Source organism: Prionailurus viverrinus, chromosome C2 (genome assembly GCF_022837055.1).
Source record: "Prionailurus viverrinus isolate Anna chromosome C2, UM_Priviv_1.0, whole genome shotgun sequence".
NCBI lineage: Eukaryota > Metazoa > Chordata > Mammalia > Carnivora > Felidae > Prionailurus > Prionailurus viverrinus.
Genome location: NC_062569.1, coordinates 64,785,823 through 64,797,537, shown reverse-complemented (window position 1 = coordinate 64,797,537; position 11,715 = coordinate 64,785,823). Strand labels below are relative to the sequence as shown.

Sequence of the window (11,715 nt, the reverse complement as noted above, 5' to 3'; positions counted from 1 at the left end):
CACATATTTCTTGAGAACTGAATATAATTTTTAACACATTCTACATGGGATTCCAGTCAGCCTAAAGCACTTGGTATTAGACTCTTTCACTTGTGTATCAGTTTGGGATCTTTAGAACTGTGCTGTGGGTATTAGACTCTTTCACTTGTGTATCAGTTTGGGATCTTTAGAACTGTGTTTGGGATCTTTGGTGCTGAGCACCAAAGTTCCAGGAAGCAATCACTGGACCTCACTGGCCCCACGGTTGGTGCCATAGCAGCTGAAACTTTAATTCTTGATAAAATGCCCAAAAGTCACCTTAAACCCTTTCAAAACAGAGACGGATGCAAATAAGAAAGTAGAATGGAAGTAAATAAATAAATAGCCAGGGCACTCAGTCCTGGCTCAAAATGTTCAAATAATATTAAAATTAATTCAGGCTCTATACGGATAAGTCCCAGGCCCAGAGCTAGACGTCTTATAGGTTCTTAGGTGACAGAGGAACATGTGTTGATTGCAGAGCTGAGGTCTGAGTGGTACCTAGAGGACTTCCAGACACCAGCAATTCAGTTGTGTCTTCTGGAACATGTTGTTTAGCTTCTCTAAATATCATATTTTTCCATGATATGTCTAAAATGTTATGTCTATTCAGGTAAGGTCATGATCTTGTGGTCGGCGGGTTCGAGCCCCACATCAGACTCTGTGCTGACAGCTCAGAGCCTGGAGCCTGCTTCGGATTCTGTGTCTCCCTCTCTTTCCGCCCTTCTCCCACTCACGCTCTGGCTCTCTCTCAAAAATAAATAAACATTAAAAAATTTTTTAATGTTACGTCTAAAATTTTCACTCTGTACTTGTGCATTCTCAAATTAATGGACTCCGTAGACACTGATATTCAAAGGCATCTAATAAATGTGTTGAATGAATCAACAACACTAGACACTGTTTTTGTTCTTGTGTTTGATTTTCTGCTATGTGGTTTACCTAGATAGTGTCACTGAATTCTCTCAACAAGCCTAGGAATCAGCTCTCCTCATCAGTTCCATTTGACCAGGGAGGAACCGAGCCCATTACCTACCTAAACTGACCAGAGGGCTAGGATCTGAATCCTGGTGTTTTTCATTCTGAAGTCCTGCCTGCTTTCCATTACGCTCCACGGGTGCTTCTCAAACTTCAGCATGCATCAGAATCACCTGGAGGAGGGTTTCCCAACGCAGACCGTTGGGACCCAGCTCCCAAATTTTCAGTTCATACAAGTTCCCAGTGATGATGCTGTTGCTGGCATAGGAATCACATTTGAGAACCACTGTGCTATATTATTAAGACCTGTGGGCATAGAGACATAGAGACATGTAAGAATATATGACATAGAGAATATAAGAAGCAAATCTTTGGCCAGATTAGAAGAGACCTTTTACATTTTTTAAAAATGATTTTATTGTTGACTAATCTCTATACCCAATGTGGGGCTCGAACTCACAACCCCAGGATCCAGAGTTGCATGCTCTACTGACTGAGTCAGCCAGGTGCCCCAAGACCTCTTACAGCCACCCAAATAAGCTGTGCCTTCTCAATTGAGAGCCACTCAACTGCTGAATGGGGTTGCCTCTTGGGAATGGTTGAGCTGTCAGGGGCATTTAGACCTTGGGACATTTGTGAAAAGTTGGCCAAAAGGACAGCTATGGTCCCTTCTTATTTTATTTTATTTTTTTAAATTAATTTATTTTGAGAGACAGAGAGTACAAGTGGGGGAGGGCCAGAGAGAGAGGGAGAGAGAGAAAATCCCAAACAGGCTCCACACTGTCAGCACAGAGCCCGATGAGGGGCTTGAACTCATGAGCCGTGAGATCATGACCTGACCCAAAATCAAGAGTTGATGCTTAATAGATTGAGCCACCAAGGCGCCCCAGCTATGGTCCCTTCTGACTATTAAACTGTCACGAGTGCCATAGACAACTTATAGAGAAGCGAGGAGGGGGGCTCATTCTCCCCTCGCAGGAGACCCTTCTCATTATGGCTACTATTCTATGTTTTAATTGTGTTTGAAGATCTACAGTTGCTTTGGTAATGGCAATGAAGAAATGCTGAGCAAAATGGTTGCTTCATTTAGGTAAGATAGAATTATAGTTTAATGAAACACTAAACAGGGACAAAAGGAATTTAAAGAAAACATTCATTCACTGGAAATTTGTATTTCAGATTAAAAAATTTTTATGACAATGATGATAAAATTTCCATTTTAAAAATCATAATATGTAATCAGAAAAAAACAAGGTTGATAATCTAAAGGGCATAAATGTACAATTATCTCAACTTTTATTTTATAAGAACACAGAAAAAACTGTTTGAAGATGAAAATTATTTTGTATTTCAAAATAATGGCCACAAATATAACAAATTTAAGAGGAACACTGCTTCAAATTTATTGTCCATTCTTTTGACCCTAGAAGAAAAAAAATAAAGTAGTGTTTATTTCTACAATTTATCAAAGAAAATAGAGTGTCACTTCTGACATTTAATTTAGCCTTTTTTATGTCACAGGAACCCAATGAAGGATGACTCAAGTAACAGCACCATGGTACCACTTAAGGATTTAAAAGGAATCACCAGAGAGAACAATATTGGTGATATTGGTGAAGGGGGATGGCAGAAAGATATAAAAAAGAAATATATGTGTAATAAAATATCTGGCATAAGCATAAAACAGTTCAGAAGAACCATTACTTTTGTGGGCAGGGACTGTCTAAGGAAGTGAGGAATCTCTCTGTTGAATATCTTTTTTGGTCATTTGTTATTTGTTTTGTCTGGTTTGGATTGGCTTGGGGCATTTTGAAAATTAACAGAAGGTTAAAGGGTTCTTTCTAAAATCTTTGAATGAGAGCCAAGAATTTAAATTTGATTAGAAGTAAGAGGAAGAAAGCAAACATTTCTTGAGCAACTATCAAGGGCCAAGTCCGTGTAAGGGTCTTTGTAGTAATTTATACCATTTCACTTTGCAACATGTGGGGTAGTGTTATCTCTAGGGCTCAAAGAGGTTCAATATTGATTTGCTCAAGGCTACTCAGATGGTAGGTGACAGAGGAAACAATTATACCTCAAACTGTCTGACTTCAAAAGTACCATGACTTCTCAGGATCTCCACATACCATAAATAATGCTGAAAGCAATTCTTCAATAAGGCACTTTTCCTTGGTATGGAAGTTCATATCTACTTTTCCTCTGTATTCCTTCCTGGAGCTCTGTTTTGGAGTCCATGACCACAGTAAATTCCTGCATGTTGTGTGAATTGCTTTTAAATTTGAAATATTCCTGACATAGAGTGAGGTAAGATTTTAGCTCTGGCTAGGAATACGTAAACGTGGCATCTAGTATTGCAACCTGCTACTCTCCTGTCTTCTGAGTCTCATCCTCCCAGTCCCACCATTTAGCTCACTTTAGTCAGTCTCCATTCTCAAGGAACACATATTCTTGGAAAGGAGCTACACACACATGAATGTCACATAGAGGAGCGTGGCTGTATCTTGAGTGTGAAGGGGAGTCACGGAAGGATGTAAAGCGGGAAAGTAACAAGAGCACATTGGAACTTCAGAAGGTTCAGTCTAGAGCCTGTGTGGAGGATACTTCTCAAGAAAGACAAGATTGGAAGCAAAGATGTCTGAGTGAGAGAAGATGGAGGGCTGGACCAGGGCCATTTGATCAGTACAGAGAAAGGGGGACACAGTGAATAAGGGGTGTAGCTGCCAGGATATGGTGATCAGCTCAGGTGGGAGGAGTCAAGGATGATTCCAAGTCTCAGGCTTGTCCTGAGTGTCACCAGGACTGCTGGCAACTGAGCTGGATTTAAAGGAAGAAGAGCAGGTGTTGGGGACAAGGAGATGATCAGCGCCATTATAAACATCTTGAGTTTGATGTGTCTGTGAGACCCCCAGGAGAGTGTCCAGAAAATAGTCAGATGTGGAACTCATTAGAGGAGGAGAAGGAACTGGGCTATAGACATGGATGTGTAAGGTATCAGCCCAAAGGTGATAACTGAAGTCACCAGCCTTTAAGGATTCAGCAGAGCAATGGAGCCATCAGAGAGATTGAAAAGGAAAAACCAAGGAGAAAGGAAGAAAACCAAAGCAAATGGTCCATGGAAGTCAGAGGGGAGAGGATTTCATGGAGAAAGTGGTCAATAGTTTCAAAGGTTGTGAAGAGGTCAAGGAAAACGTGGATTGAAAAGACTCCATTGGGCTTGGCTATGTACAGGTTGCTCATTGGCAGCCTTTGCCATAAGAGTGTCAGTAGAAGAAACGAAGAGATAAGTTGTTAAATATGGCCTAGATTGAAACTGTTTTTATAGCCCGTGTTCTTCAGCACTAGGTTTATTATGAACTCAAAGCAAGGCATCATTTGGATCTGGTATGTAACCAACTAAAGCCATGGAGTGTCCAGTGGCAAGCTTCAGTACCTCATTGAGTTGAACCCCAGGAAGAAGTCCTTTTGATCCCTTCTATTAGGTTCTTAAAATGGCTTTTTATTAATGACGGGCTATGAAACCCTAAGTGATAAAAGTAGGACTCACCCATTAAATCCAAGGACTGTCTTGTCTCTCATGGTCAAGAAATCCCATGGGGTGCCTGGGTGGCTCAGATACTCAGTCTAAGTATCCGACTTTGGTTCAGGTCATGATCTCATGGTGTGTGAGTTTGAGCCCCTCATTGGGCTCTATGCTCACAGCTCAGAGCCTGGAGCCTGCTTCAGATTCTGTGTCTCCCTCTCTCTCCACTTCTCCCCTGCTCACGCTTTCTCTCTCTCTCTCTTTCAAAAAGAAAAATAAACATTAAAGAAAAATTAAAAAAAAAAAAGAAACCCCTTGGCATCTTCCTGAGCTCTTCCCTTATTCCTCATGCTAACTGATAAGTTCTGTTGATCCTACCTTCTAAATATCTTTCAAATGTTTCACCTCTTCTCCATATCCACTAACACTACCTAATTCAAATCTCATTATTCCTCATGTGGGCTCCTGGTCCTTCTGGTGCAGGTGACATTTCCCCTCAGTCCCTGTAAGTCAATGGGGGACCAGAATATGTCTTGCTTATCCTTCTGTCTCTACCCTTCAGCTTTTAGCATGGTATATGGCAAATAATATACGTTCACTAAATGTTGAGGGGCAAGTATAAATAATGAGTGTTGTATTTAGGGCTTTGGAATCAGATTCCTCAACAAGTAATAGGAGGGAAGTCATATACTAGTGAACACAAGATACTCCTCTTGTCAGATAGGTACTAATTACCATCCAGTGCTTAGCAATTCTATTGCTTTAACTAGCAGCTTTCTTTCTTATCCATGACACTAGGTTAGTTATATGAAATAAGAGAAGGAAAACATTTGGAACAACCTTTTTGCACATCAACTGGAGTTTAAAACTCCTTACTTATTTGGTAAAACAATGGTTAAGTTCTGCAACTACACAGATTGATCTAGAGGGTATAATGCCAAGTGAAATAGATCAATCAGAGAAAGTCGCATACCATACAATTTCACTCCTATGTTGGGTTTAAGAAACAAAACGAACAAACAAATTTAAAAAAGGGACAAATGGAAAAACAGACTTTTAAACACAAGAACAAACTGGTGGCTGCCTGGTGGCTTGCCAGGGGGAAGGTGGGTAGGGGAATGGGTGAAATAAATACAGGGGATCAAGTGCACAAAGAGTACACTTATCCTGATGAGCACTGAGAAAATACATAGTATTGCTGAAACATTATATCATACACCTAAAGTTAATGTAACACGATATATTACTTTTACCTGAATCATAAAAAAAGACAACCAACAAGATAATTCTGGTTGGTTTGATATGGCAGACCGAATACTGAGCAGAGAAAGTTGTTTTCCCAAAGTGGTTAAAGCGATCTATAAATCTGTGACAACTCTCATATCCATCTTGATTGGATAATATTGCTAGTGCATATTCCTTCTTTTTTAAAAAAAATTTAATGTTTATTTTATTCTTGAGAGAGAGAGAGAGAGAGAGAGACAGCAGGGTAGGGGCAGAAAGAGAGGGAGACACAGAGTCTGAGGCAGGCTCCAGGCTCCAAGCTGTCAGCACAGAGCCCAGTGCAGGGCTCGAACCCACGAACTGTGAGATCATGACCTGAGTCGAGGTTGGACACTTAACTGACTGAGCCACCCAGGTGTCCCTGGTGTATATTCCTTCTGGAGCTAGCAGGGTAAAGGCTATGTGGGGTACCCCAGCGACACATCAACATGGCTTAGGACAGGTGAAGAGCCACCCCTGGTTGCTGACAGTCCTCCCTTCTGAGTGTTAATCTTCCCCAATGGAATAAAGTTTTATTTGAAAATCACAGACCGAGACCGATCTGGAAAGGTCTTTGGACGTGGCTGGCCAAGCCCTGTGGTGTTAGAGATGAGGAAGCTCAAGTCCACCACTACTGATGTGTGCAGGGGTGAACTGCTGCCTTACCCACTGTCCCTGCTGGCTGGTAGGGCCTGTTTGGGAGGGAAGTGACGTTGTGTCATTCCTCAATCCTCATAGCCTTGATTGTATGTCACCCTATTACTTTGCTTGTGGGTCTCTCTCTTCTTTCCTGGGGGAATGAACTCAGGTGCCCAGTAACAGCCACTGCATATTCTCTTCGTTAATTAATACAATGCAAAGTGTCCAGCCAACATTGTTACCTCCCTAAATGGCTTTGTGCTCACATATTGGCACCATATGATTATAGAGAATGGAGGTTTCTGACTTCTGCTCAAGTTTCTGCTCTTTTAGAAAGCAAAACTTTCTTCTGTGGTTTAAATATATATCTTATTTGTTTTAAATACAGCATTTAAAGTTTGTTGAAAAATATATTCATAATAATAACATTAAAAAATTTTTTTTAATGTTTATGTATCTTTGAGAGAGTGAGAGAGAGGGAGAGAGAGAGAGAGAGAGAGAGGAGACAGAGCATGATCAGGGGAGGGGCAGAGAGAGTGGGAGACACAGTATCTGAAGCAGGCTCCAGGCTCTGAGCTGTCAGCACAGAGCCTGACGCGGGGCTTGAACCCACGAATTGTGAGATCTTGACTGGAGCAGAAGTCAGGTACTTAACTACGGAGCCACCCCAGTGTCCCCATAATAATATTTTAGATTAAAAGTAAGGAGCAAGGAAAAAAAAAACCCTAGTAGGATATTTTATATTAAAAGATTAAACTGACTGTCAAAAGGAAAATATGTGGATACAATGATTATAAAATAAAAACTGACAAAAGGCAGTTTTCAGGTTACTGCCTCATCTATTTCTTCTGCTTTGACAAAATATCAAGCTTATTTTAATACATCACAATAGACACTTCCTTCTCATTTCCTCTCTTAGCAAGTTGCTATCACCCTTGGCATCGTCTTGCTGATTAAATGAAATGAAAATATCCCGGAAAAAATAGCTTCCATTTCTGATATGTGAGTTAATTTTTGTCTGTGAGAAACCTAAGAAAGACTGTCCACAAAATGCATGCCTATGCAAAGCCACTCGGAGTCTGTAAAACTGAATACACTCTCCAAAAGGTGTGGCTCAGCAGGGTGGAGCCTGGCCTCCAGACCCTTTGAGACCAGGAGCGAATCCTGACTCCACATGGCAGGCTCAATGTCCTCATCTGTGAAAGGGGGAGAATGAGTTTTGCAGTGTTGTGAGGAAGAAAGGAGGTAAAGCACCTGACAAGTAGTCACTGCCCAGTAAATACACCTACAATCACTCTGCTACTACTCACCAGCATTATTATTCCAGAGAACATAATGAGATCAAGGGAATGCTAATGCCCTGGATTGCAATTATTTTTCTAGATTCTGATTTTTCTATCGACCAAGTTGAGGAGACCACATAAAGGAACTCGTGAGGAAGAAATACAGTGCATTCTGACCGCTGTGTGGTCCTACTTGAGGTTTTACTTGGATCTCCCCAAGGGGATTTAGTTCCCAGAAGCACCAGAAAGACCTTGGTGTAGCCCAACATGAGGTCTCGGACCTTTAGGATGAGAGTCATGGATGAATTTATGGCAAAACACATTGCTACTGCTGATGATGCAGGGTACATCCGCTAGAAGATTTGAAGCCAATATATTTCTGCAGATTTGTCTTGTGTTTGGAGGAAGACGGTCCTCCACTGATAAATATTCTGTCCTCATATGTTTTTTCACTGTTTCAAGGGTTTACCTACATCTTTTATGGGAAGCAAATATTTCTCAATTCATTGAGAAAAAAAAATAAAACCATTGTATCACATGTTAAGGGGGAAAATATTTTCTTTCCCCTTTCATTAAAAAAAAACAAAAAAACAAAACCCCAAACATAACAATGAATAATGAAAGGAAAACAGAGGGAGCCATTCCATTCCGTGGGGGAGGGGCGGAGTAGCTGCAGGGGACAGCTGCAGCACGTCTGGCGTCCCAATTCTTTCCTTTCCCATCACTTTATTACTTACTGGACCAAGAATGTAGACAATTTCGGCTATGGTTGTTTTGCGTTTTAGTGTCTCAACTTAATCTTATGCGGTGCTCCTTTGCCCCCTGCACTGAGTCCTAAGCCCACAGGGTCACTTCATGGTGTTTCATGTAGCCACAGAAGCGGGGACTCTTACTCCTTTTCCAGCTCCAGCTCCTCCCATGAGGCCCTGGAAAATTTGGAAGGGCTTGTGGTCTTAGCTTGGGCCGCTGTAACAGACTACCATAGGCTGGGTGGCTTAAACAACAAACATTTCTCACCGTTCTAGAGGCTGGAAGACCAAGATCAAGGTGTCAGCAGATTCAGCATCTGGTGAGAACCCTCTTCCTATTTGGCAGATGGCCACCTCTTGCTGTATCCTTATGTGGCGGAGAGAGAGAGAGGAGTCTGGCCTCTTCACCTTCTTATAAGGGCATCATGAAGTTAATCCCATCATGGGAGCTCTACCTTCCTGATCTTACTAAACTTAATTATCTCCCAAAGGCCCCGCCTCCTAAAACCAGCACAGTGCAGGGGGTGAGGGGGGCAGGGAGGGGGGAGGGGGGTTAGGGCTTCAACATGAATTTTTCAGAGACACAAACATTCAGTCTGTAGCACTCATATAATGCTTTTATCAAAATCATCATAAAGCAAAACCCTTTATGCCTCTTTCAAGCATTTCTCACTGTGGTTTTAGTTGGGGACCAACTGACTGCATACGCACACACACCAACACTGTGTGACCCTCAACCAGATGCTGTCTACTGTTAGCGTCTTCCTCCCAAATCACTATGTTAAAGCCCTACTCCCCACTGCGATGGTATATAGACGTGAGTCATTCGGGAGAAAATTAAATTTAAATGAGGTCATGAGGATGGGACCCCCATGAAGGGATTAGTGTCCTCATAAGAAGAGGACAGAGTTCTCTGTCCAGGAGCAGGGCCCAAGAAGGACAGTGAGGTGACGTCCGCAAGCCAGGAAGAGAGGCCTCAGTGAAGATCGACCTTACTGGAAACTTGACCTTGGGCTTCCAGTCTCCTACACCATGAGAAATAAATGTATGTTGGTTAAGCCACCAAGTCTATGGTATCTTGTTATAATAGTTTGAGTTGCCTGGGATGAAAGGTGACTTCAATTCTCCTAAAGTGAAAAGGCGCAGGGAAGAGAGAAATGATGACTATGGTGATTCCTAAGGGACTGTTTGATAAATTTCTGAAAACATGTTTTCAGACTTACGGAAAAACTCTTAGAAGTGAATATTTTCTATCGTGAGATTGACTATTACATACATGAAAAAAAATGATTTTACTCTCTAACACAATACAATTTCCCCCAAATCTTCCCTTAAACTATCACTTTCTTCTTTTTTACAAATTTTCACAGCTTTTGATTTTCCTGATATTTACATACATTTACATGCATAAATATTCCTGTATTTACATATGCATATTTACATTGATACATATATGAAAGAAGAGTAAATCAGCAGCATATTTTACAGTATTTATATAGCTTTTAATACATTTATAATTTTTAATAAAATTTTAAAAATATGATTTGTCTCTTCCAGCACATAGGGAACCTAACATCAAAACTCTTGGAGGCTCATTAAATGCAGAATCACCATGTAGAATTCTATATCCTGACCAGTGATCTGCCATTTCTTCTAAGAAGGTTATATGTTTTCTAGAATTTTGACAAACAATACATTATTTCACTGCTGGAAACTCTGCATAGTATCACTGAGATCTCTACATGGTAACATGGTAACAAAGGTTTGCTCAAGCTGCACATGCCCCTTGTGGGCTCGGGGAGGCGGTGGTGTATTTATTAATACAGAACCTCATATCCCATTGTGTCAGCCACTCATCCTTGCTAATGAAACATGATATGCCACCACCATGGATTAAGTGGTGTCAAATCATCCAAAAACGCTCACCAAAGATTTGCTGCTTGTTAAATTTATCGAGAGCTTTCACCCAAACTCGTGCTGCATTTTATGCACATGGGAAAACTGAGATTCTGTCCAGAAGTGACAGTAAGAGAATCCTGTGCTAGGAAGAGAATTTTTAGCAGAATCTCTTGGGGGCATGTGCTAAAAATGCATATTCCCTGCCTCCAACCCCTGAGTTTCCGCCATAAGAGTGGGCCGGGATGAAAGCCAGAAATCTGATTTAATAAGAACCCTGGGTGATTTTGATGTTATTGATCCACATTGAGCAACATGTTGTAGTTGTGTTGGATCTTGCATCCAATTTAGAAATTACACACTTAATTTAGAAATCACTTGTTTTGAGCAGGATGGGCAAAGGCAAAATTCTAAACTTAGAGAACTTTGCTTTGTTTTCAATGAATTTTTTCTCTTTCCAGGAACTTCAGGTGGCTTCACTATTGGGTTTCCATGAGGCTGGCTTACCAAGCTCTGGACATAATTTTTCATAGTTTTCTCGCTGACCTCCATCCATTGTTAAACTTTAGGTGTCATGCCCAAAGATGGCAGCCAGATGTCTGATGCCAAGGAGTTATGGGTGGCTAACACTTTAATGTGTGGTTCTCCTGGGTTTATGTTCCTTTTAACAAAAGGGCTCTAGGAAGTTGGGATAGTCCCCACAAGGGAGAAATTTCAAATACTAAACTTCTAGATGCACTGGCAGTACAGCAGGGGAGGTCATTTTAGTCTACTAGCCTCAACTCTCAGTGGGCCTCCTTGCAAAATCAACTCTGTTCCTAAGAATGTACAGGATTTCCTTTGCAGACTTATGTAAAAGTTGAAAGGACAAGACTGACCACAAAAGGTATTGAGAGTGCCAAGTTCTTGTCTTCCAGCTTTGCTGATCTGTGCTGATATGATCAAACCGGGAAAAAAATTGGCTAACATAACTCAAGTTCACCTGACCTTAATATAAAACTAACTTGAATCATCAAGCCAGTATAAGAGTTTGCAGTGGGAAATATCTCTTTCCAGGAGGAGGCTGTTCAACCCACAATGGAGTGACCCATATCAGATGTAGGAATTTGGAATCAGAAATCACTTGTACTGTTCTCCCAGTTGATCCTGCTCTAACCCTCCTGGAGGCCAGAATTATGCATCTTGATGTCTAGCGAAGGAGAGAGGATACAATGTGGGTGACAAGAAGCCCAGGATAAATCTGAACTGTTAAGAAAAATAGCTCTGGGGGGCGCCTGGGTGGCTCAGTCGGTTAAGCGTCCGACTTCAGCTCAGGTCACGATCTCACGGTCCGTGAGTTCGAGCCCCGCATCGGGCTCTGGGCTGATGA

General features: G+C 41.4%; 1 protein-coding gene across 2 annotated transcripts in view; it reads right to left on the bottom strand.

Moving 5' to 3' along the window:
• Positions 1-763: 763 nt before the first annotated feature.
• Positions 764-11,715, bottom strand: part of TMEM212 (transmembrane protein 212) — a 48,190-nt gene continuing 37,238 nt past the window's right edge. The window contains exon 4 of one of the 2 annotated variants that reach the window (XM_047874314.1): positions 764-1,302. In XM_047874314.1, coding sequence (XP_047730270.1) covers positions 1,288-1,302 — 15 coding nt within the window. In that variant the 3' untranslated portion in view covers positions 764-1,287. Of the gene's footprint in view, positions 1,303-2,258; positions 2,420-11,715 lie in introns of those variants that run through there. The other variant, XM_047874313.1, reaches the window with a different exon arrangement.